Below are 24,184 nucleotides of genomic sequence, written 5' to 3'. Positions count from 1 at the left end.
TCTCAGATCCACATGTAATAAGTTAAAGTGAAGGGCAGTCCTTTCTCATGTGCTCCTTATGATAACTTGGGGATGTGAGATAGTTTTGTTTTTTTCCTATTAACTTCTGACAGCTAACGTTTTAGTAAAGATCAGGGTGGGGACTGGAAATGAATGGGGTAAAATTTTGCATTCGTTTGTAAGTTCTGAATGAAAATTGTGCTAAAAATTGAATTAAACACCAAATAACGTGTTGCTGATAGCATTCTGAAGCGTTTAACCTTGTACTGTCCTAACATTTCCCATTTATGCATTTATTGATGGCATCTGAGAACAGGGACATCTTCCTGAAAGATCTCAGCATAGCTTTGGAGAAGCTTGCAAACTGCACTTAAGAGTATTCTAAAACTGCTTCTTTTTTTTTCCTTTCCCATGTTATTTTGACTGTAGTTTTGATGCATGGAGAGGATGGATTAAATTTTGTACATTGTGTATGATATACAATATAGAAACACTTTACCCCTCTGATACTGTGCAGTGGGGAGGGAATTGTGCTGAGTATGATCACTTTTGCTGAAGTTTGTTATGCTTGGGTTACTCTGTAATGTTTGAAATGAGATACCATCTTTGGTATCTATATGAAGATAAGTTGTGTGCTTAGATGTGGTATGTAGTGAACAGTCTGTCAAGTTTGGTGTGGTCATGTTAGATTTTTCTCAATTTTCTGGATTTGTTGGGGTGAAGATGAACACAGATGTACATGAAGATGCACGTAGACTGAGGAGAACATTTTGTTAGCTCTGTGAGTGGTGGTGCATGGTGCAGATGTTCTGCCTAGATTGCCTGGGAGTATTCCCCTAAGCTTTCAAATGTTTGGTTGTTTTCTGAAGACTTTTGTAATGATGTTTTGGATTTTAAAAAGCTATAATAGTGTTTCATTGTAGGCTTTCCTTAAATATAGATTTACAAATTTAACTTCATAGCTACAGCTCAGTTTTTTTGTTTGTTTTGCTTGGGGAGTTCCCTAACTGAAAAGAAAAATGCCTAAAACTATTAATTCTTTTCAGGTATGGGATTCTGGCATAGTTGTTTGTATGTATGTATGTATGTATGCCTAAGGTCACATCCCTTATCATGTGCTCTTTGGTTTTGGTTCCCAGGACAGGCATTTACATCACACATCATCTCATTTTCCTGTGACACTGTTATCTATCATCACTTAAGCTTTATAGTGTTTATAAATTCTATAACCCTATTGGATTATATATACCTGCAGCTAGATTTAAAACAAAATGTTGTCAAGATATTTTCCTTTTCCCTGTGAAAAAGGAAAAAAACAACGGAAGATTATGAGAAGAACAACTCTCTCTCTTTAAAATAAATGAAGAAACTCTAACTACATTATGTTATGTAGGTTGTACATCGTGTTCAGAATTTAAGCCAAGTCACTTTGTTGGTTTGGTTTAACTTTGGTTATACCCAGAGAAAGAAGTCAAAATCTTAGAACATAGAATAAGGATGAATAAAGTTTAAGCCATTAAGTTATTCAGCTGTCTTGAAATCACAATCATAGAATGTCCTGGGTTGAAAAGGACCACAGTGCTCATCCAGTTCCAACCCCCTGCTGTGTGCAGGTCGCCAACCAGCAGACCAGGCTGCCCAGGGCCACATCCAGCCTGGCCTTGGATGCCTGCAGGGATGGGGCATCCACAGCCTCCTTGTAGTTTGAAGTACTGCATCTTTATGTCACCATACCAATTTTGGATTTACCCCTCACGTCTCTCTTATATTTCAAATATAGCATAATACACTTTATAGAAAGTACTTGAATTAATATATAAAATGAAAATGGAAGAGATCAAAGATCTGTAACAGATTGCCTGAAACTCATTAGTGTGGTTAAATAAGCAGAAAATAAAATAAAGGTAGAAGAAAAGGAAGGGTATTATCTGATCTGGCAGCTAGGGGAAATCGCCTGTGTTGTTTGTATGAATAGTGGGTAAAACACTGTAAAAGCAAGTGTTCTTCTGTTCCTTTTTGGTTTCATAAATACATTTACAAGTATCCCTGTAACACTTTGGCACTAAGATATCCTTATGATACAGTCCGAGTTCTTTGGGAATTTCACTCAAAATGCACATTTTGAACAGGGCAGGAAGAGTGCTCAGGAAACATCCACATGAGCAGATTTTTATCAGCAGCGTTGTGTTTTAGGGAGTGTTTAGAATCACTTTGATTTGACCCCAAACGTGTGAATAGCAGGAATCTCCCCTTCACCCAGCAGAGAATAATGGCACTTGGACTTTTTCTGCCAACAATCAAATACTGCTAATTTAGATCTGGGAGAGGCATGGTAAGAAGCAGCCAATACCTGCTTTACAGATTCTTCAAAACGAAGTAGTTGCCATCTTTTCAGATAGCTGAGAAGAGACGTGCAACACTTCACTGCTTTATTTATTTAAGTGCTTGACTTGTAAAGGTTCCAATTCCCTACACGTTTGAATGTGGCCAACTGTGTTCTGAGGGATTATATTTTTTCCCATTTAATGAAGTGTTTATTCACCTTTCTTTGGCGTCTAGGCAAAAATGCCTCTTGATTGTATTTCTAATAGTTGAATGTTAATTGTAGAACTTTTCTAGTTTCTGAAATTCTTTTTGTTCACATTATTCCGAGGATCCTTCCCCTTCTGTTGTGATGACATTTTTTTAGTTAGGAGGTACAAATATTCACCCACCCAGTGCTGATGGCCTTTCACTCATGAAAAATCAAAAAGAACTGTGAAAAGAGCCCACTGTTGTTCCTGTTGTTCTTTAAATTGAAGCAGAATGTGGTTTAAAGCATTGTAGTACAATGCTATTCTGATTTAAGAGATAAATGCTTCCTCTTCATTAAAGGCAAGGCTATTGTGCATGCTGAATTTCTGCTTTTCACTCATTTTTCTATTAGTCTGTTGTGCTGCCACATTTTTTTCTTCCTATATCCTATGCTGATATTACTTTGATGAAGTACATTTCTCAATTTTTCTGCTTTTTCTGGCTACGTACAATGCTGTTTATAGTAATCTCCGCAATTGCTAGAAGGATTCATCAGATTATACTGCCTTCTTTGCACCTCTTGTTCAATTTTCTTAAATATCACGCTTCAAAAGTCTCTGTAAGAAGCGTTAGCCTCATTTTACTTGAGGAGAAATTAAGGCAAAAAAAAAAAAAGTGGTTTGGCAAAAGCACACTGAGTCAGCAGCAGATTTGAGAATACAACCAGAACTCCTGACTCCTAGCACAGTGCCTTAAATAAGGCAGTTCTCTCTCAAAGAAGTTGTTATGGCCTATTTATACTCTAAACAAAACTTAAAGAAAATTTCAAGGTGTTTTCTGCACGAATCAACTCTGTTTGTAATCAAAGTACTCCCACTGCATAAAATCTGTCATTATCGTGTTTCATGTGTGTAAATTTGAAAAGGGGGAAAAAAAAAAAAAGAAGCCAAGTGGTCTTCTTGCTTGGCAGTAAATGTTCCTGTGAGAGGAGAACACTTTGAAAACAACCTGCACTCACTGAATCTAATTTATCTTTCTTTCTAGGTGATCACAGATTTGGAAGAACAGCTGAACCAGCTCAGTGAAGACAATGCAGAACTGAACAATCAGAATTTCTTCCTGTCCAAACAACTTGATGAGGCCTCAGGGGCCAATGATGAGGTTGTCCAGTTGCGAAGTGAAGTTGACCATCTCCGTCGAGAGATCACTGAGAGAGAGATGCAGCTTACCAGTCAGAAACAAGTAAGGATTTAGTAAAGATTTAGAGAGATCTGGACTACAATCTTTCCATGATAGCTAGGTGGTTATGTGAAAGGCTAAAAATTATGTTAAATCTGGAAGCCTGTAGAGAATGAATATGCTTCTAGGGGCAGTTCAACCAATTATTGCTCAAGCCTTCCTTCCCCAAGTACTTGAACGAATTGAAAATTTTTGTTACTTCTCTTTGTATTATTCTGCGAAGAAATTTTGCATTCTGAAGGTATCATAACATGGAATTATTTAATTTTGTGACCTTGGCAATTTCAAATCTTCATAATGAGATTGAGCTGACATTAAAGGCAATCACAAGTTGGAAATAAATGGGTTGTGATTTACCAGCTTATGTTTGCTGCCAATTTGCATGTACTCTAAGTTAAATGGTAAGGCTGAAGCTTAAAGTGCATGCTTGATGTGGGATGTGAGAATTGATAGGAGGATTTATTTTTAGACTATGGAGGCCTTGAAGACAACATGTACAATGCTGGAAGAGCAAGTAATGGACTTGGAGGCCCTGAACGATGAACTCCTGGAGAAAGAGCGTCAGTGGGAAGCTTGGAGAAATGTTCTAGGGGATGAGAAGTCTCAGTTTGAATGTCGTGTCAGAGAGTTGCAGAGGATGCTGGATACTGAGAAACAGAGCAGGTCTTTTGTCCCCTCCTCCCCTTTTATATTAACTTGTATGCATATGCTCTATAGAAGCTAGTACAAAAATATATTTGGAATAGGATATGGGAGTGGGAACTAAATATAAATTCTTGTGAAGTAGTTCTAAAAATGGCATATTAGTTAACAGTCATTCACCACTAATATGGTTCCTTTTGTTTTTTTGCAAGTAAGTGATTCAAGAGGGTGTGGTATTTATCACTGGAATTTATAGAAGTCTTCATCTTTTTTTTCTCTTTTACTTTATTATATGAAAAGTTGGTCCTTGCTCCAAAGTGTAACTGCAGGGTATTGAAATTTTCAAGCAGCTTTTCTAGAGTGGGGCAAGGTTGTATAATACAAGTGTTGCAACAAGCAGTCAGGCTTTGTAAAGTAACATCTTGAATTTGAGGCAAACCTCTGAAAGTTATTGATGCCACTGCATGCTAGGAAGAGGTCAAACCCAGAAAGGTGTTAGGTAACATTGTCTTCCATTTTAATTCAGAGTGAGAGCAGATCAGCGTATTACTGAATCTCGCCAGGTGGTAGAACTAGCTGTCAAAGAACACAAGGCAGAGATTCTAGCCCTCCAGCAAGCACTAAAAGAACAAAAACTCAAAGCTGAGAGCCTTTCTGATAAGGTAAGCAATTTTCAATCCTACGCTTTCATTACGAGCTGAGATACCTTTCTTTTATAAAGATATGATTTCTAGAATTGTGGTCCTGAGCAGCTTTTTCAAGATGCAAGAGCAAAATAAATACTGTAGATCAACAGGATAGAATTCTAGCTTCAAGCCAAAGACCTAGAATTTAATTTTAGAACAATAGAATAGTTCAGTTGGAAGGGACCTACAAAGAACATCTCGTCCAACTGTCTGATTACTTCAGGGCTATCTGCAAGTTGAAGCATGTTATTAAGGGCTTTACCAAATGCCCTTTGAACCCTGACAGACACTGGGCATCAACCACCTCACTAGGAAGCCTGTCTCTGGTATTTGACCAGCCACACAGTGAAGAAATGTTTCTTAATGTACAGTCTGAACCTCCCTTGGTGCAGCTCTGGGCCATTCACTTGCATTCTATCCTCAGATAGTAGGGAGAAAGAGGCACCTCTTGCCTCTTTCAACGAGGCAATAGGAGAAGAGGCAATGAAGTCACCTTTTGGCCCACCTTTTCTTCACATTGGACAACCCACTTGTCCTCAAGCCTATCCTCACAGAACATGCCTTCTAGCCCTTTTACCAGCTTTGTTGTTCTCCTCTTTCTTTTGGATTCTTTCAAGTATCTTAATCTTTATCCTTTTAATGCTGTGCAGAGCCCAGAACTGCACACACTATTCAAGATGAGGCTGCACCAATGGTAAATGTAGTGGGATAATCCTCTTGTTTGACTGAGTGCCTATGCTGTGTTTAATGGACCCCAAAATGCCATTTGCATTGGGGTCCATTGGGGTCTTGGCTGCCAGGGCAAGCTGCTGGCTCATGTTGAGCCTACTGTCCAGCACTCCCAGATCCCTTTCTGTGGGGCTGCTCTATAGCCATTTGTCTCACAGTCAGTACTTGTGTCCTTTGGAGAATGGCTGTGATACCAGGTGTGTACAATGAGTTCTGTCAATAACTTGATGTCAACATTTGAACAGTGGCACACCAGTTTTTTTCCCCCTCAACCCTTTATAGTAAGTAAAGGATAATTGTATCATTTTTCTTCTGTGTGTGTTTGGTGAGGTTGAATTTTAAGATTGTGAAACACTATATTTATCACTCTTTTATGTTGTCCTGATCATCTGTCCCACCTGCTTAGCTCAATGACCTGGAGAAGAAGCATGCTATGTTGGAGATGAATGCACGCAGTTTACAACAGAAGCTTGAGACAGAAAGGGAGCTCAAGCAGAGGCTTCTGGAGGAGGTAAACTTGTAAATTCAAGTTGTAACTTCAGAAGAAAGTTCCACACTGTGGGAAGGACCAGATAAAGCTGAGTCAGTAGCAGTATTGCACATCCATCCTTCTCAATCGTAACTAGACAATTAATGAAGATGGAAGTTTTGTTTTTACCTAAAATTTTGCAAAATGTGTGGCCACATCAGGGAGTTACAAAAGTGAACTGCTGTGCAGGGAAAGGTGGGCTGGGAGCCAAGAGTTGGCAATAAGGGCTCTTCAGCCAGTGGACACAGTACTTGAATGAGAATGTCAAAGCAGGTCTGGTGATAGAAATGGTGATTGGGTTCAGCCAGTGTCCCAGTGATTATTAGAGAAGCTTGTATTGACAAGGCATGTCCTAGATCACACCTGCAAGGCAGTGTCTGTGCCCAGACAAGGCTTTCCTACACCAATCAGAGGACCATAGCTTATAAACAAGTCTGGAGCCAATGTGCTGTGGGTGCGTAGCTGGAGACCACAGATGAGGCTTTGCAAAGCTCTCCATGATTTAGCTTTTAAAGAAGGTCCAAGCTGTGCAATCATCTTTTTTTATTTCTTTCTGCAAAAAAAAGAATAGCATGTAATAGCTCTTTGTAAGAAAAAAAAATAAGGACAACAAACAACAGCAACAACAAACAAAAAAGTACACCACTTTTTTGCTATTAACAGCAGGCAAAGCTGCAGCAGCAAATGGATCTGCAAAAGAACCACATCTTCCGCTTAACTCAAGGTCTGCAGGAGGCTCTAGATCGAGCAGATCTTCTGAAGACTGAAAGAAGTGATCTGGAATATCAGCTGGAAAACATTCAGGTGAGGGTGAGGAAACAGAGGGCAGGACTCTGTGCTCCCCGTTTAAGGTGGAATTTTGGGATATGACCCTTTCCTAATCCAGTATTTTTCAGAGTCATGAGATACGGTACAGTATTTTTAGCTCTGTTCTGCTATTGAGTTGTTTGTTTCTGCTATTCAGATGAAATTTCTGACATCTTTGTGTGGTTCAAAGGTTCTCTATTCCCATGAAAAAGTGAAAATGGAGGGCACTATTTCTCAGCAAACCAAACTCATTGATTTCCTGCAAGCGAAGATGGACCAACCAGCAAAAAAGAAAAAGGTGGGTGAAAGAGGTTTGAGAGTCATAGAACTAAATGATGGCTTTCTATATAGCTATGTGCTGTGTTTTCAAAATTTTCTGTTTTATCTTTTTTTATGTGTAGCATAGATGTGTCATTTGAGCATTCCAAGTTAATGAGGATAAGCTTTGCTAGGCAGAAAGTCTTTCATGTGTCCTTTGCAGTACCTTATTATTCCCAACCCAATAGCTACAAGTCAGTGAGGTTGTTGTAGGAATACAGAGCTTTAACCGTGCTTTTTTTTCCTTTTAACAGTAAGTATGTATGTGTGTATGAACATATTGTGCATCTAGAGTGGCTGTCTTTTAGCATAGGATTGATTAGTCAGGTGATGTGACTTGTGTCACGTCTTTGTCATAAGCAGTTCTGTCATATTGAATTAAGTAATTTAAATTAATTTTAACCACATATTTTGAGATCCTCTGTTTAGATGCTTTCGGAAACTCAGCATGTGAGTACTGGCAGGTAACGTATGTCCCCCTTTAAATTAATCCATATCTCAACATTTTCTCTCCAGTGCCAATATGAACTAAAAATCCATCCTTACTTATATCAGAATTACCATTAGGCCCTCTGGCCGGACTGCCACTAGCTAGTTTCACTTTGCCTAGTTTAAGCCATCTCTTACTAGGAGTTAGGAGTTGTCTGTGTGTTTCTGTTGCTAGGGCCTGTTTAGTCGGCGGAAAGAGGACCCTTCTTTACCCACACAGGTTCCCCTGCAATACAATGAGCTGAAAGTGGCACTGGAGAAGGAGAAAGCTCGTTCTGCTGAGCTGGAGGAGGCTCTACAGAAAACACGCATTGAGCTCAGATCTGCTCGTGAGGAAGGTAGGAGTTAACAGAAAAGGTGAATCTGGAGGCGGCGCACATTTTTTGGTCTGAATACATGCCTTTAATTGTGTGTCACTGTAGCAGTAATGTGTTGTTTAAATTCTAACCTACTGCAAAGAAGATGCAGGAAGGCTACACGTTTTTCTGCTGGTTGTAACCATTGAATGGTCACATAGAACCACTGCTATGAGCTAGTGCTTCGTGTTGGTTATGCTAATGAGTGGTGTTTATCTCATCTGTAGCTGCTCATCGGAAAATATCAGACCACCCTCATCCATCCACTCCAGCCACAGCCAGGCAGCAGATCATCATGTCTGCCATAGTCCGCTCACCAGAGCATCAGCCTACCCCAATCAGTCTGCTAGCTCCACCCTCCAGTCGCAGGAAGGAATCCTCCACCCCAGAGGGTAGGTCCTTGATGAACTTCTCTGTTGTATGTTTTCATCTTATATGGGTGTGATCTCTCTCTCCCTCTCCTTCCCCCCTCAATATTTTTGGTAACAGGAGAAGATTTGGTTAGGCATAAAAGGAAAATACCAGTTCAAAGACATAGATATCTACTTATCTAGAAATTGAGATATTGTTTCTCAGCCTTCTGGCTAAGATCAAGAGTAGTACCTGTAATGCCCTTCCATAGTTTTGAGAATGGATGCGACAGGGTCATCAGAAACAGTGAACAGGTTAAGGGTTCTGCTCTTTTATACTTATCTAACTAGTGTTCAAGAATGAATGTCAAACAGGGAGACTTCAAACTAAAACCTCCCAGTCTTCAGTTGAAGGTGGGACAAGCCAAAATCGCACACTGGTCTGGCCATCACAGGCTGGGGAAGCACAGGGTGCTATAAGAATGAGTAGCATTGGCATAGAAAGATATCCTCAGTGGCAGATAAAGGGAAAAGAATGATGCTTATTGATGAAAAAATGTGCTTTGAAGGATTGACTTTGTTCATTAACAACCAAAAATACAGAATAGAACCACTAACAGGTTCTGTTTTAGGTATGCTTTGAGATATACCGCCACTGGTGGTTAGTATGAAGGCATAAAAAGGAAAAAGATCTGTGATGTATTGATTACAACAGTATAGGTGCTGGAGAGTTTGTTACCTATAAGCAAAATTGTGATTAGTCCAGCACATCTTTAGGAATTGGAGGTAAGTCCAGACTTGAAATTTGGTTGGATTGTTCAGCATAATCTTGCTACACCAAAATAGCAAAGTCAGCTCTACAGTCTGTTTTCAAGTGGCATCTTCTGTGCAACTGTAAAAGGTAATTACTGAGGTAGCTTAAGATCTGCAGGCTGCAAAGGAAAATAGGCAGTGTCCTTGTTCATCAGGGATAGAAATATGCAGTCACCTTGGCTTTAAAATGTCAAAACCTACTGTAATTTTCATCCCTGTCACAATACGCATTCTAAGAATAGATTTTTGTCCCTTCCAGAGTACAGTCGGCGCCTGAAAGAGCGAATGCATCATAATATCCCACATCGTTTTAATGTGGGGCTAAATATGAGAGCAACAAAATGTGCAGTGTGTCTGGATACTGTGCACTTTGGACGGCAGGCATCTAAATGTCTTGGTAAGAGCAGAGCGTGTGCCTGTAGTGTGACGAGAATGAAGAAGCATCAGCTGCCTGGAATTGCTTGTCAGTGAAGGTTGAATGAATGACCAAGCATGAAGGCTGAAATTTCTTGGGCAAACATTCTACTTTAGAAAACATCTGATGTAGAATAGAAGGAGATTCTGACAAAAACTGGGATTTGTGCATTAGGAGTTGAGGCAACTGTAATGCTTTTTTCATCATTTTACATAAGTTTTTCGCTGTCTTTTTGTCAGAATGCCAAGTGATGTGTCACCCAAAATGCTCAACTTGCTTGCCAGCTACTTGTGGACTGCCAGCAGAATATGCCACGCATTTCTCTGAAGCATTCTGCCGGGATAAAATGAATTCTCCTGGTCTGCAGCTGAAGGAGCCAAGCAGCAATCTACGTCTTGAAGGGTGGATGAAAGTGCCAAGGTATAATGAACGTGATGGTTGGTGCCATGTCAGGTGCTGAAACATTTGGGACAGTTCTGTGTATTATCCTGGCTCTTACGATGTGATAATTGGATATGTTCATTACAACTTCTTGCTACCAATGGAATCTCTTTTAAAATTTGCATGTTTGTTTTGTTCATAATCCAAGTAAAAAATCCAACATGGGTTTGTGCTTATTTTCTTCAGGAATAATAAACGTGGGCAACAGGGCTGGGACAGGAAGTATATTGTCCTGGAAGGAACAAAAGTGCTCATTTATGATGCAGAAGCAAGAGAAGGTAACTTAGCATTTCTAGGAAGAACAAGGCCTAAAGATTGCTTGCTGTAGCCATACGTAATTTAGCTAAATCTTCTGTAATAAGGCAGTGTTGTTGTGGGTTTTTTTGGGGTCTTTAATGGTTTTATTTGCTAGTATGTTATCACAATCCAGCTGTGAAATATCCAGCCTGCATCCACTTCATTTTGCTATCCGTTAGTTTCCTCACTGCTTGTTCTTTCTTACTCCGTCTCCCCATTCCCTCTGCAGCTGGACAGAGGCCTCTGGAAGAATTTGAGCTCTGCCTTCCTGATGGGGATGTAACTGTTCATGGAGCTGTAGGAGCTACTGAACTTTCCAATACAGCAAAGACAGGTGAGAATCAATGAGGTCAAATGGATTTCATCTGATTTGCCATCAGTTGGTATTCTGTTTGGCTAAACAGATTTTTTTTTTCCCTTTAACTTTCATTCTGTAACTGTGCAATTTCAAGGTTACCTCTCTGAATGAAATGAATAGGTTTGGTTAGATTTGGTTACTCATAGGGAGTTACTTCTGTCGTGGTACTTGAACTGTGAATAAGATAATCATCAAGCCAAATGGAAGTAAATATTAGCATTTTGTAGCATACTTAAAAGCAAACTTGGTTTACTTTACATTTCTTTGATCAGTACTCGTTATGAAGTGTGAAGTTCTGTAATATGTGTCACTATTGTGCTCTAAGCAGAAAGTCGTTAACTTAGAAATACTGTGGGTGTGTACAGTCTCTTATTATGAAAAAGTGTTAATGTTTTAATTTGTATGTATTGAATAGAACTGATGAAAAGATTATGTATGTCTTGATTTAAACATTAAAGGCTTCAGATTGTTAAAAACAAAGGTTTCCACAACCGATTTTTACAGATACTTCTTGAACAGTACAGGAAAAAACTAGCTGAGTGGCTGTTCTTTTTTCCCCATAATGTTATTTCTTTCGAATAAAAGACAAGAAATGATTCTTACTTACTATAGAGACAGCACTGTATGTATGGTTTGTATACATCTAGCTAATATTTAGCTTTAGGAGACTAGCCTGTGCAGGACCTGTAAAAGGAGAAACCTCTGTATAAATTGCTGTGGTAATACATCGTGCTAAATACAACTTCTCTCCAATAACACTGAAAGGTGTTGATTTAAGTCCATTGACAATATGCCAAAATCTAATCTAAGTCTTATTCTATCTATGCAACATCTCAGATGTGCCATATATCCTAAAATTGGAGTCTCATCCACACACCACTTGCTGGCCTGGTAGAACACTCTACCTGTTAGCACCCAGCTTCCCTGACAAACAGCGCTGGGTCACAGCACTGGAATCAATAGTGGCAGGTGGGAGAGTTTCCAGAGAAAAAGCTGAGGCTGATGCTGTGAGTATAAAAGTTTCATTTAATAATAAATATTCTGGGAGGGAGCAGAGTTTTGAAAAATGATTTTTTGGTATTTGACATACTGAGGTTTAACTGAAGGTAAGTTCTTATTTCTGCCTTAAGACATGCAGTATGAGTATCAGGAACTAGTTCGCTGTGAGACTGGTCCTTTATATTACAGTGCCCTTCTTTAGGCTTGGGAGTGCAGTAAGAGGACTCAAAAATTGTATCTCTGCAATTCCAGCATACAGCAAAGGAAGGGAGAGCAGTTCTAAAACATGATTTAAATCATATCTTATAGTGTACTATATGGAATGAGCAAGTCTTGAAAGAGAGAAAGAGAGAGAGAGAAAGAAAGAAAGAAAGAAGGAAAGAGAAAGAGAAAGAAAGAAAGAGAGAGAGAAAGAGAGAGAAAGAAAAAAAGAGAGAGAAAGAGAGAAAGAAAGAGAAAGAGAGAAAGAAAGGAGCTCTTTCCTAAAAAATTGGGGTTTCTTTTTGTTTTGTAGCAGAGAGGAATGTGTTTGTTTTTTACTTTTAGTTTTATTCCTGATAAGGATAAAAGGTTAAATTGAGTTGTTATGACTTTGGATAGCCTTTTGTCATTGCTGTACTGATAAATCTGTTTTCTGAGGAAGGGAGACTTGATTCTATGGCATTTCATATTAAAATGTTGGCTCTGGAAGTAATGAATATCGGATTAGGAGGAAATCATCTCTCATGCTAACATTTCTTTCGTCTCTGAGAAAATAGATGCTCTCACTGACATTTGGATGTCTTTATCCTTCTGGAAAAAAAAAAGCCAGTGCTCCACTGCCAGAGATGGAGGGAATTGGAAATTATAGGGATAACAATAAATTGTACACAAGTTTAGGTTAATTCTGATCAGTTTCTGACTGCATTTCAGGCAGCTGAAAGTTTACTATTTCTTTTGTAGGAGAGATCCCTGCAACGTTTAGCTTTATCAGAAAAGAAAATCTATACTAAACTTTTATCCCATCTGAAATCATGATTTTGCATTGTTAAAATACAACTGGAGAAGCAGAGGAAGTTTGACTTAGCAATAACAAAGAAGTTCTTTCTGTTATTTACAGAAGTTGCTTGGGAACTCCCTGCTGAAGCTAGAGGGTGAGGACCGTTTGGATATAAATTGCACAATGCCCTTCAGTGACCAGGTAATGACAATGGTCAGTTGAACCTTACTGAATACTGGATAGTTCACTCATGAAAACTGCCTTCACAGCAATGTGTGTAATTATGTCCTTGGTTATTGGTTTCCTTTTTTTGTCCTTTTCACTGCATCTTCTGGTAAACACTCATCCAAACTTGCTCTTGGAGCATTCCTTGTTCTCCTCATACAGTGCAGTGTTTGTTTTTTTTTCCTGCTGTCTCTGTAGGTTGTACTGGTGGGTGCAGAGGAAGGCCTCTATGCCCTGAATGTATTAAAGAATTCCTTAACGCACATCCCAGGAGTGGGTGCTGTGTTCCAAATTCACCTCATCAAGGATCTGGAGAAGCTACTCATGATAGCAGGTAGGGGGCTGTATGCTGCTGTGTGTGCTGCAGTAACCTTCTGCTGATAGCTTTGGAAACTTGCTGCTGTGCAGGTTCCAGAGGCCCAGGCTTTCCTTTAGATTAATTACACAATTGTGTTTATTTGTTTAAGACTGGTGTGTCATCAGGAGCAGTGGCTAACACAATACTGTCTGGTGTTTTCTCATAAATGAATATGTAATTGAAGGCTGAGTTAAACATTCATGTGAGAGGAATCAGGCATGGTCTGTAATACCATTTATTGGAGCACTTGGAAACTCATTGCCAGTTATGTTGGCACAGAAGAGTTCTTCTTAGGGACTTTCTAAAGGGTAAAAGAAAACTTTCTGGATAATTTTGGATAGTGCACTAATGAGGCTGCTTTTAGTGATGACCTACTTGACGTTAGCAACACTATTAATCCACAGAGAATTGTTTTCCCAGTGGATTTATTGCCTGTTTTGTGGTGGTTTTATTTTTTTATTTTTTTATTTTTTTTTTTAAGATAAGTTTTCTATTTCACTTTTAATAGGAATAATATGAAATGACTTCTACATGGTACACTATGACTGTTTCCACAGTAACAGCCTGTAATGATAAGCTGCTGCTTAGGTAACAAAAAAGACTTGCAGGGAACAAGGAGTTTTCCCTTGACAAAATGTAACCATTTTTGTCTGCAGGAGAAGAAAGGGCTTTGTGTCTTGTTGATGTAAAAAAGGTGAAGCAATCTCTAGCCCAGTCTCACCTTCCAGCCCAACCTGATATCTCACCAAACGTTTTTGAGGCTGTCAAAGGATGTCATCTTTTTGCTGCTGGCAAGGTAGGACACAGCTCCCTCCTGCTCCCAGAGCACCCTTTAGCCTCTACCAAGTTTAATATTAATCAAATCAGCATCTTTATTTCACTGGCAACAAGTGCAAAGCCTGTATTCTTGTTTAAAATCTTTTTTCTTCAAATAAGAGCAGTATAGGTGGAAAAGAGAGACTGAGCTGGAGATGGGATGGAGAATCTACCACAAATGTGAATAAATTGAGTCAGGGTGACATGATGGTATAACCTAAACTGCTATATAACAAGAAATGCATCAAAGCACAGTGTAGCTGTCTCCTCAGAGTTTGCTTCAGCTTTAAGATTTATAGTCAGTGAATTCCATTCACTGTTTGTTCTCAAATGTCATCTAACAGTTTCCATGCTGGCGAATTTACTTATTTGTGTCACTTGATAAAGCTTGATATTTATGCTAATTCCTAGGGTCAGTGTGGAACATTTAGCCACAGTAAAAATTCTCATTAACAATTAATTCTGCGCAGCACTCTGATAACAAACTGAACATCATTCAGTTCAAAGTGATCTTTAAGGTAGCAGTTTGAGGGGTTAAAATTCAACTTACCTCATGTTGGTTTCTTACTGATTTTAGTAAAAGGCTTCTGATTTGTTATAAGCATGAAAGGCATCATAGAAACAGTTCAGATTTATATTCCTTTGAGAATCTCAAGAGGCTTGTTATCCTTTCACTACTTTGCTCTATAACTACCCTACTAAAAATGGACTTGCTTATCTCTGCAAATTTCCTTTTGTGTTGAAAGGTCTTTGGATCTGTTCCACACATTCAACAGTAAAATTTACTTTATTATCACCCTAACCTATGGCTGTAATCCTCCTTACAGGTTGAGAATGGTCTTTGCATCTGTGCAGCCATGCCCAATAAAGTGGTTGTTCTGCGATACAATGAGAGCTTGAGCAAGTTCTGTATCAGAAAGGTAAGCTTATTAATTCCTTTCAGTAGCTGAGGTAATTCCTACACTGCACTAAGGCTTTGCATTGTTCTTATGCATGCAAAAAAAAAGTTTAAGATGTTTGCTCCAGAACATTTGTTTGCCAGCAGAAGTGATAGAAAATTGCTATGTGCGCAGAGGAAAGTGAGAGCACAGGGTGATTTCCTGTGATGAGGTTTGGCATATGTTGAGAGACAGAGAACAGAATTGAGGTTTTTGAGATACTGGACCCAGCTGTACCCGTACCTGTGCTTATTTACCCAAAGAAGGCTTTTTTCTTACTTACCCATTGGTGTTCCCTCCCTTTGGTTGTCTTTGGAGAAATCCTCAACAAATGAATTCTCTCTTTGCAATTAAATAACTTGTTTACTGTTCCAATGCTGATCAAAGTTCATTTGGTATTATCCCATCACAGGATAAGCAGCTGATAAATACAGCCAACAAGGCTGTAAGATACAAATCTCACATGGCTGTGCATATACTTCCAGTGTATGCAGCCATCTTCCACCTGCACCATTAGTACTGCATGGTTCTGGAGCGTGCATTGCTTTGCTCTGTCGTGTGCATATGTGAAAAGCAGAATCTCTGCAATTCTTCAGCCAGTCACTTACAGGCAGACATGCAGTAATTCAGATGCTGGCCTCCTGGAGAGTTGAGATACACGTGTTGGACAAATCTTGGCACACACAGTATGGATGCCAGCAAACCTGCAATGTGTACAATCGTAGCTGATACCAACTCCTGCTCATGACAGAGTGCCACTTGACAGAAAACTCTGAAGACTTACAGCTGCTGCTTTCTGCAAATGCTGCCATTCGACTTCAACGTCTTTGATGATCCAGACAACTCAATTTAGATCCTAACAAGATGGCAGCAAGCCCAGAATATGCCCTTCTGTTCTGTCAACTAAGTTTCCAGATAAACTGGGATAAACAGTAGACAATAGAGGTTACAGAAGTCAACATCAAATCTATGACTCTGGAGACAAACATGTGACATGATTGCTGCAATTTAGGATTGAGAGAAACCAAACGGTTTCACAGAATCACAGAATTGTAGGGGTTGGAAGGGACCTCCAGAGATCATCGAGTCCAACCCCCCTGCCAAAGCAGGTTCCCTACAGCAGGTCACAGGTTTGTTATATCATCTCCAGGCAGCTTTTCAGACGTGCAGTCATTGGTGTGGCTGCAAGCTATTACAAATAAGCAGGGAGCCACTCCCTGCTATTCCAGTAAACTGAGCTAGAGAGCAGAATGCCTTTCAGAATAAGGTGTCTTTCTAAAAGGAAGAGGTTCTCACTGAGGTTAGCACCTGGACATGAGTTGGCTTGCAAGTCTCTATTCAAGCATCACTTCCAACCAAATAAAACTTTCCCTTCAAACAGGACTATTGTTCCAGGATGCTGAAAGGTTACTGTCTCTCTCCACTATAAATGTGGCAATATTCATAGGTTGCTCCAAAAGTAATGCCTCGGATTTATTTACAAATTATGTGTTTTTAAACTGCTGAAACACACCACCCACCACCTCACTGTGCTCACATCCACTGTTTGATCTCCACAAGCATTCAGCAAGCATTGATGAATGTCAGTAGGTGCCATTTTGTCCACGTGGAGGAATTCAGTCTTACACCTTTACTTCAGATGCTATTTTGTTAGACTGCCCCTCTGCTGCCATCTATCAAACAGCAGCAAAATATAACAGAATATTGGTGAGAAGATTCAACCTCTACTGCTATGCCACCAATATCCACCTCTGATATTGTGGGGCAACTTAATAAAATAGGAGGCTCTACTTTCAGAGCAGCCCTTGTGTAACCTTCCATAATAAGCAATATCTGTATACAATTACAAGGAACTAATACTGGTCTATCCATTCCTTCTCTTTTCCAGGAGATTGAAACCTCAGAGCCCTGCAGCTGTATCCATTTGACCACTTACAGCATCATTATTGGAACCAACAAGTTCTATGAAATTGAGATGAAGCAGTACACACTGGAGGGTAGGAAGCATTTTCTAAGGAATGCACCAAATGGTTCCACAGGTTCTGTGGTGTACTGCTTTAGGGGAAAAAAAGTTGATGTGCTGATCTAGCTGTTTTTCTCCATTCTCTTTGCAGAGTTCCTGGATAAAAATGACCACACTTTGGCCTCCGCTGTGTTTGCTGCATCCACCAACAGTTTCCCAGTCAGCATCATCCAAGTAAACCCAACAGGACAGAGGGAGGAGTATCTGCTGTGTTTTCATGGTAAGTGTATTGTGTGGTTGTACAGCTGTTGCACTGCATCTGTTCTTGGTATGGGAACAAACAAAAGGTGCTGCTGAGAGAGAAAGCTGGACAGAGTTGACTTCCAAGGGCCTGGTAACAAAAGACTTTTTAGAAATAGTGAATCTAAAAGCCCTGAAAGATTTGCAGCTGGTGTTTCAACATTGAAGATACGCAGAAAATTGGTGCTAAAATACCTATTCCTGATCCAATTTTCTGCAGTGCTTCTGATCAGCTTGCTTCTGGCTTAAAAGTTCTCTGTACTCATGGCTCAGTACCACAGGTAGTCTTCTTTGCCCAGGAGGGATTGTAGTTAATGTTCAGTAAAACAGGTGTTTGATTATCCCAATTAAGGCCTTTCAAACTTTGGAATGCTTGATAGAAGAGACTTTTAAAATGTCTTGTGTGTTACTTTTTCTTACAGCTGCTTTTATTGGCCCTTCAGGATAGTGTCATGGAAATGCACAGGAAGTCTTCAAAAGCCCACTATCAGTAGTTCTGAGTGTCTTACAGTAGGAGTAGCATAGTGTTCCCAGCTGCAGAAACAGATGGAATAATAACCTTACCTTAATTGGTACAGAGAGACCTAGAATTCAAATACCTTTCGGTATCCAAGTACTCTTTAAGTCTAGACAGTGTCAAGGCAACCTGTGGGACTTGCAAGATCGTGTACATTTTCTCAGTGGGAGAAATCCCTGCCAGAATGCTTTGTGTCTTCAAAACTGCTCATGACTTGACATTACTTTTCTTGGCAGAGTTTGGTGTCTTTGTGGATTCCTATGGAAGACGCAGTAGGACTGATGACCTGAAGTGGAATCGCTTGCCCTTAGCTTTTGGTAGGTGCAGGGGGAGGTTCACTGGGGTATGGACATCAGTGGAATGAGGAAACATACTTGTGGGAAAGGTATTCTTTGCTCTCAGCAGTTCCATTTCCTCTTCCCTCTCCCAGCTCTCCCAGGAAGGATGGCAATTTTCACATGATGGCTATCATTATAAATCCAAATGGCAGGCCTTCTGAGGTGTAAACAGTTGAGACAGACTAAAGTGATGTGTTCCATTAATGTTCTTAGCTTGACAGCGACTAAACTGGCTAGTGGAATTTTTGATGATGCTTGGAAATACCTCAAATAGTCAAGAATATATCATTTTAGTGTGGCTCCTTCAGCCCTTCTGCATTACCCGCTGGATTTTGTTCAGTTAATAACCCATTTTTATGCCTTATTCATATTATTTCAGTTAGTAAAATTTCTTTGGATACAGGTGGTTTTGTAGCAGCAATTCTCAAAGCTCCTGTCTCTCTTCTTAGTAATTTTGTTTGTAATAAGACATCACAGAAAATGTGCTCTTCCTAGCTTTTCCCAGTGGGCTTCCCAGCATTCTGTTGTGTTCACAAACATTTTAATAAGTTTCTAACAGATAACTTTATATTGTATTTCTCCTGCCTCTGTGATGTTCCTTCAGCCTATAGGGAGCCTTATCTGTTTGTGACCCACTTCAATTCCCTTGAAGTGATAGAGATTCAGGCACGGGCTTCTCTAGGGTAAGTTGTTCCCTTTTCATTCTTTTGAGCAGCGTGTGCCAGGAAAGGGTGCAGTGTTGTCATTGTAAATACTTTTTCCTGCAATTTTACCCAGAACTCCTGCACGAGCCCACTTGGAGATCCCAAATCCACGGTATCTAGGGCCTGCAATTTCATCTGGAGCTATCTACTTGGCCTCCTCTTACCAAGATAAATTAAGGGTGATTTGCTGTAAGGGCAATCTGGTGAAGGAGACCAACAATGAGCACCACAGAGGATCTTCTGCTACACGCAGGTATGGCTAAGCTGGTGTGTTGTGGTCCTTGTGTAAGCAAACTCACTCCAGATATCCTTTTCCCCCTTAAATGTTTGTTGCCCTCACTTCTTTCTTGGAGACAGAGGCCAGTGTTAGTGAGTTACTGTAGTGCTGGAATGGAACAAGAAATGTTCCTCGTGTTTTAAAATCCAGAGCACTGAGGAACATCAGCTGTGTAGGAATCTGTGGCGAATCTCTTGCACAAACACAAGGGATGTTTTGAGCTCTTCAGCTGTTTTGTGTTGACCGTGACTTCGAAACAGGGTGAATTTAGATTGCGATGGTGTGATACTAAATATCAACTGTCAGAATTTCTAAATCAAGAGTCGCTTTCTGTTAAAGGAGAGCATGCAGGGAGGCAAGGCTCAGCAGGGCAGTGGTACTTGAGATGAGTGCACAAATACCACAGTTGATAGCGCTGCTGAAAACTGAAAAGTTGGGATGCGTAGCTTATGGATCCATCTTTGCACTTTTTAGCAGGGCTTAGGGAGGTCTGATTTTTCAGGTGAACACTACTAGAGATTTCGGGAGAGTTACATTTTTGCTAAGAGGAAATGTAACATGAGGTTTTTGTCGCTCAGCTGTTCGCGTCCATTATTTTTGAATGACAGCAGCCCTAACAAGAGAGGTCCTCCCACATACAACGAGCACATAACCAAGCGGGTAGCGTCGAGCCCAGGACCACCCGAAGGTCCCAGCCACCCTCGAGAACCAAGCACACCCCATCGGTACCGTGAGGGCAGGACAGAGCTGCGGAGGGACAAATCACCTGGGCGACCACTGGAGAGGGAGAAATCTCCAGGCCGGCTTTTGAGCACCCGTAGAGAAAGGTCCCCTGGAAGATTGTTTGATGAAAGCAGCCGAGGACGAATGCCTGTGAGTGGTGCCAGAACTCCTCTTGCTCAAGTCAACAAGGTAAGTGGGGAGCTTGGAGATCGTCTCTGATCTCATGAAAAGATGTGGACTTTGGAAGGGCTGGTGGTGCTGTAAAGTGTAAGAGCAAATCCCATCTCACCCTGCTCCTATTGCAGCACAGAACATTTGAAGTTGTGTAACTTCCTGACCCTTCCCTTGCGTTAATTCCGTAACTGCAAAAGCAGCTTGACTTGAGAACAGGTTAAAGTTCTTGAGACATGAAAGTGAATGTTTTACTAATAGAAATCAAGTCACTGATGGCTTGAGAGGGAGATAGTGGGAGCCTGCCATGATCAGTGTGATGCTGGCGCTTACCTTTGTCAGTGGTTTAAGCATTAGGCCACCAGGAAGCAAGCAGACATGCAGCACTCAGTTGTAGCAGCAGTGGTGAGGTGATGTACTGCTTCTGACACCTGTGCTTCTGTAGAAACAACACGTGCATTGTGTAACTGTCATTTTATTTCCCTGCCAGGTCTGGGACCAGTCTTCAGTGTAAGTCTCAGCTAGACAAAGTTACTCATCTTGACCTGCAGGAAAAAAAAAGGAAATATACTGAGTTATATGCACTCCATACGTCTGCTGCCCAGTTACCAAAACAGCATTTCTGGGCCAAAGCTAGCTTCATATCAGGAGATGTGATGCTTTTGAAGATTGTTCGCATCTCAGTTAATTTCTCTGCACTTTCCTGCACTCCTGTTTTTGCACTTTGTACTACTGTTACTCTTTCAAGCAGTTCATGAACTTTTTGTATTCACTATAGTCCCTAGTACTTCATCAAGGAAATTAAATGGGACCGGAGTCCCACCCCAGGTCTTCAATGTGGTTAGCACCCCTTACCAGATAATTGATCATAGTTCTGAGATGTGCTGGGAATTCCTAATGGCCTGGAACCAGAAGGGCCAAGGTGACCGAGTCCTTCAATAGAAGGTGTGATTGGATATTCTCTACAGAACACACACACAAAAATTACTTTTGGTAAATCTGTTCACCTGCCACTTTTGAGAGTTATTTTGTTCTCACTAGAATTGCTCTAGAGCAGCTCTGTTGGGGAGGGAAGAACCCTGCTTTAAATGAGCCCGCGTGCCCTACTCCAAGACAAAGTGCATTATCTATAAGCTACTGGGGTGTTAAGACTTTATCCAGGTCTTCTGCATGACAGTTCACTGCATGCTGCTGCACCATCACTGGCTGCTCTCTCCTTTTAGGTTGCTTTGCTGAGTAGTGTATTGTACCTCACTTGTAAATTAACTGAACCTCTAGATTACGCTGCAAAATAACTGGTAATTACTCTGGCAATTTGGCAAAGAAGAGTTAACGAGCCTTATTCTATGACAAGAATTACAGTCACACCTCTTCTCTCTGCATTAAACATGGTCCGTTCAGAAGTTACACCACAGAGCTCAGACCCCAAGAGGACCTTCCCCAGAGAGAAAAGCAGCACAGAGCTGGGCCCTCCCTGTGACCCGTAGCTTGTCATACAATAAGAACCGACTGTCACTGCACAAGAGGATACTCACAATGAACAGCTTTAGCAGTTACTGACACCTTGGCCTTTGCTTCTGCATATCTAACCTTGAGCCATTTATTGCTTCCTATTCTCTTTTGCCGTGACCATGAAGCAGAGAGCAAATGATTTTCAAAGCAGGTTTTGACCGTTCAGTCTGCGATAGCGACGTCCTAAGTGAACAACCACGTTCTTTACAACTGGAAAGAGCAAAACTGCGTCCAATCTTCCCTTGGCCATCCTCTTAAACTTCTGCTAGTCCCTTGCAAGCCCGTGCTAACCTGTTCTAAAGATCCATAAGAAGTCAAATGTCCTTTGTCAGTGTCCTTGGGCAAGTTTCATGAATATTGTACTCCGTTCTCTTGTCTGTTGGGTTATTTTAGATCAGATGATAGGGCAGGAAACTTGCTGAAAGTTTTGTCTCCTGGTCTGAATACTTTGAAAGGTCACTGAGATCAGTCTTTAAATCTTTGCATCTCATGGAAGATCTTCAAGACCTCAGAAATGGGCCTGTTGAGTCCTGCAAGCGTATCTCTTGTGTCTTGTTTGTGAAATGCTTCCTGCTATAGAAATAGCTCAAAGGACTGTACATACTTACAAGAAAATTTATATTCGTAACAAAAAGGGAATTGAATTGGTTTCTACTTTTTTATTGTAAACTGTGTGTTTTTCAACACTGGCTTTTTTGTTTTAATGGTGGTTGTGGACAGCCATCTTCAGACACTGGAGGGGCCTCAGCTCCTCCTAGCTCCCATGAGGAAATAATTGTAACATTAAATTGCAACTGAAGCTTGTTAGCATAAATGAGATTTTAGGTATCTAAAAAATAGAGGAATTTTCTTCATTACCTTTTTATTATCGATAAGGGAGGGAACTAGAGGGACAGTTCAAAGCTCCACCTGGAAAGTATTGAACTTTGTTGTTGAACAATAACCAAATAAAACAAATAACTATCTTGACTGGCATGGTGAAATGAACGCTTCCTTCTACACAGAGTATCCCAAAGCCATCCCAATATTGCACCCAGCAGTAGAAGCTGTGTAATCTATAGGCATCGATGCTTACCAAAGAGCTGACCTTGACTATTTAGCATTTTAGTAGTTGTTATCCCTGAACAAGTAGCATAAGTGGCTTCACAAAAGCAAAGCATGTTCATACGAACGGCAACAGATGGATTTGTCCACCTATTTTACTATAGCAGCAGTGAGCTGCGAACACCTACAGCTGAATTCTGCCCTCACCTACTTAACCAGTGATGTGGGTAGAGCTAAGACACGTGTGAGTATAAGGGAGAAGAAGGTGGCCCTGCTGAACGACCCGTACATTTTGAGCTGGAATAAAAAAACATCGTCTAATTAGCACTAGTGTGATCTAACGACAGGTTTGGGATTTATCCCAGCAGTGCACTGGTAGCAAAGGGGACAGATAGCTGCTCATCCCACCGCTGCAATATGCTGGTGCTTCAAGGCCTAATAGCTGCAACTTTTTAAGAAAAGAAACGCTCACAAATCTAATTCAGATTGAGTACAACCTGCAGAGTTGCTGTACATCTTAACTTACACCTGCTGGGAAAACTTGCTAGATCAGACTTAAATGTAAATACATCTATTTTTAACTGAACCAGTTTTTACAGGGTCTGAAGTATTCTTTCACAGGAAGAGGTTTTTAATATTCACACTGCTGCCTACGGTAACTTAATTTGTCCTCCTACTGTTCAGTGTTTTTGGTTCTGTGCACACAGCCGCCCCCTTACCCCCAATAAAGGGCTTGTTGGAGGGTGTGTGGGAGGGTTACTAATAGCTCCGATTACATTTTGGTCTACATGGCATTCTTCATGAAAATGCTCTACATAAAAAAAAAAATCCAAGCTGCTTGATTTATCTATTGTGCCTACTATCTGATGTATATGATGAAATGCTAACTTGTTAAATGTTCATTTCTATTTTACTGTGCACAAAGAATACTTATTTAAAGCTCATTGTTGCAGTCCTATGATGCATGATCAGAATTGTAACAAAACTAAAATAATCCAGAAACTGGTGGAGTAAAAGAAATTACTTATCAAGCCTTTTGATTATCAAGAAACCCTGCACAAAACACTTCAGCTCGACCACCATGTGAGTGCTGAGACTTAGGGGTGGGGGGTGGGGGACAGGAGCTCTCTTTATTTACAGAATACAAGGCTTACTCCAGAGTGAGTGCAACAAAAGGCACTGAAAAAATAAAGCAACAGCTCTCTTAGCAACAGCCAAGAATAAACATAACAGCACAGGCTGTGAGATGTGGGTGGGGGCTTTAAGTGAGCTAATAAGTCCAGCTCCTGTTTTTGCTTTTGGAGGGATTTGATTCATCCCATTACAAGAAGGGACTG

At 40.5% G+C, this 24,184-nt stretch overlaps 1 protein-coding gene and 1 long non-coding RNA gene across 7 annotated transcripts in view; one reads left to right on the top strand and one right to left on the bottom strand.

The window, feature by feature from the left end:
• Positions 1 to 23,782, top strand: part of CIT (citron rho-interacting serine/threonine kinase) — a 72,552-nt gene extending 48,770 nt beyond the window's left edge. For 3 of the 6 annotated variants that reach the window (XM_042828792.1, XM_042828793.1, XM_042828791.1), the window contains exons 25-48: positions 3,559 to 3,756; positions 4,223 to 4,416; positions 4,922 to 5,057; positions 6,217 to 6,321; positions 7,003 to 7,143; positions 7,337 to 7,444; positions 8,174 to 8,291; positions 8,537 to 8,701; positions 9,732 to 9,869; positions 10,127 to 10,307; positions 10,515 to 10,606; positions 10,855 to 10,959; positions 11,821 to 11,990; positions 13,082 to 13,162; positions 13,385 to 13,520; positions 14,201 to 14,340; positions 15,188 to 15,280; positions 17,187 to 17,295; positions 17,413 to 17,541; positions 18,315 to 18,395; positions 19,021 to 19,099; positions 19,194 to 19,373; positions 19,976 to 20,309; positions 20,782 to 23,782. In XM_042828792.1, the coding sequence (XP_042684726.1) occupies positions 3,559 to 3,756; positions 4,223 to 4,416; positions 4,922 to 5,057; positions 6,217 to 6,321; positions 7,003 to 7,143; positions 7,337 to 7,444; positions 8,174 to 8,291; positions 8,537 to 8,701; positions 9,732 to 9,869; positions 10,127 to 10,307; positions 10,515 to 10,606; positions 10,855 to 10,959; positions 11,821 to 11,990; positions 13,082 to 13,162; positions 13,385 to 13,520; positions 14,201 to 14,340; positions 15,188 to 15,280; positions 17,187 to 17,295; positions 17,413 to 17,541; positions 18,315 to 18,395; positions 19,021 to 19,099; positions 19,194 to 19,373; positions 19,976 to 20,309; positions 20,782 to 20,805 (3,237 nt within the window). In that variant the 3' untranslated portion in view covers positions 20,806 to 23,782. Of the gene's footprint in view, positions 1 to 3,558; positions 3,757 to 4,222; positions 4,417 to 4,921; positions 5,058 to 6,216; positions 6,322 to 7,002; positions 7,144 to 7,336; positions 7,445 to 8,128; positions 8,292 to 8,536; positions 8,702 to 9,731; positions 9,870 to 10,126; positions 10,308 to 10,514; positions 10,607 to 10,854; positions 10,960 to 11,820; positions 11,991 to 13,081; positions 13,163 to 13,384; positions 13,521 to 14,200; positions 14,341 to 15,187; positions 15,281 to 17,186; positions 17,296 to 17,412; positions 17,542 to 18,314; positions 18,396 to 19,020; positions 19,100 to 19,193; positions 19,374 to 19,975; positions 20,310 to 20,781 lie in introns of all 6 variants that reach the window. The other 3 variants (XM_042828796.1, XM_042828794.1, XM_042828797.1) reach the window with 2 other exon arrangements.
• On the bottom strand, positions 4,244 to 16,805 carry LOC122165611. The gene is made up of 3 exons (XR_006170566.1): positions 15,582 to 16,805; positions 11,591 to 11,667; positions 4,244 to 6,892 (listed from the first exon to the last, which is right to left on the bottom strand). It is a non-coding gene; the product is annotated as an uncharacterized LOC122165611 (long non-coding RNA).
• Positions 23,783 to 24,184: the final 402 nt, after the last annotated feature.

This window comes from Centrocercus urophasianus, unplaced genomic scaffold (genome assembly GCF_019232065.1).
Source record: "Centrocercus urophasianus isolate 14NV4802_14NV808 unplaced genomic scaffold, USGS_Curo_1.0 seq_30, whole genome shotgun sequence".
NCBI lineage: Eukaryota > Metazoa > Chordata > Aves > Galliformes > Phasianidae > Centrocercus > Centrocercus urophasianus.
Note: the sequence above shows the minus strand (reverse complement) of the source record. Positions and strands in the feature narration are given on the sequence as shown.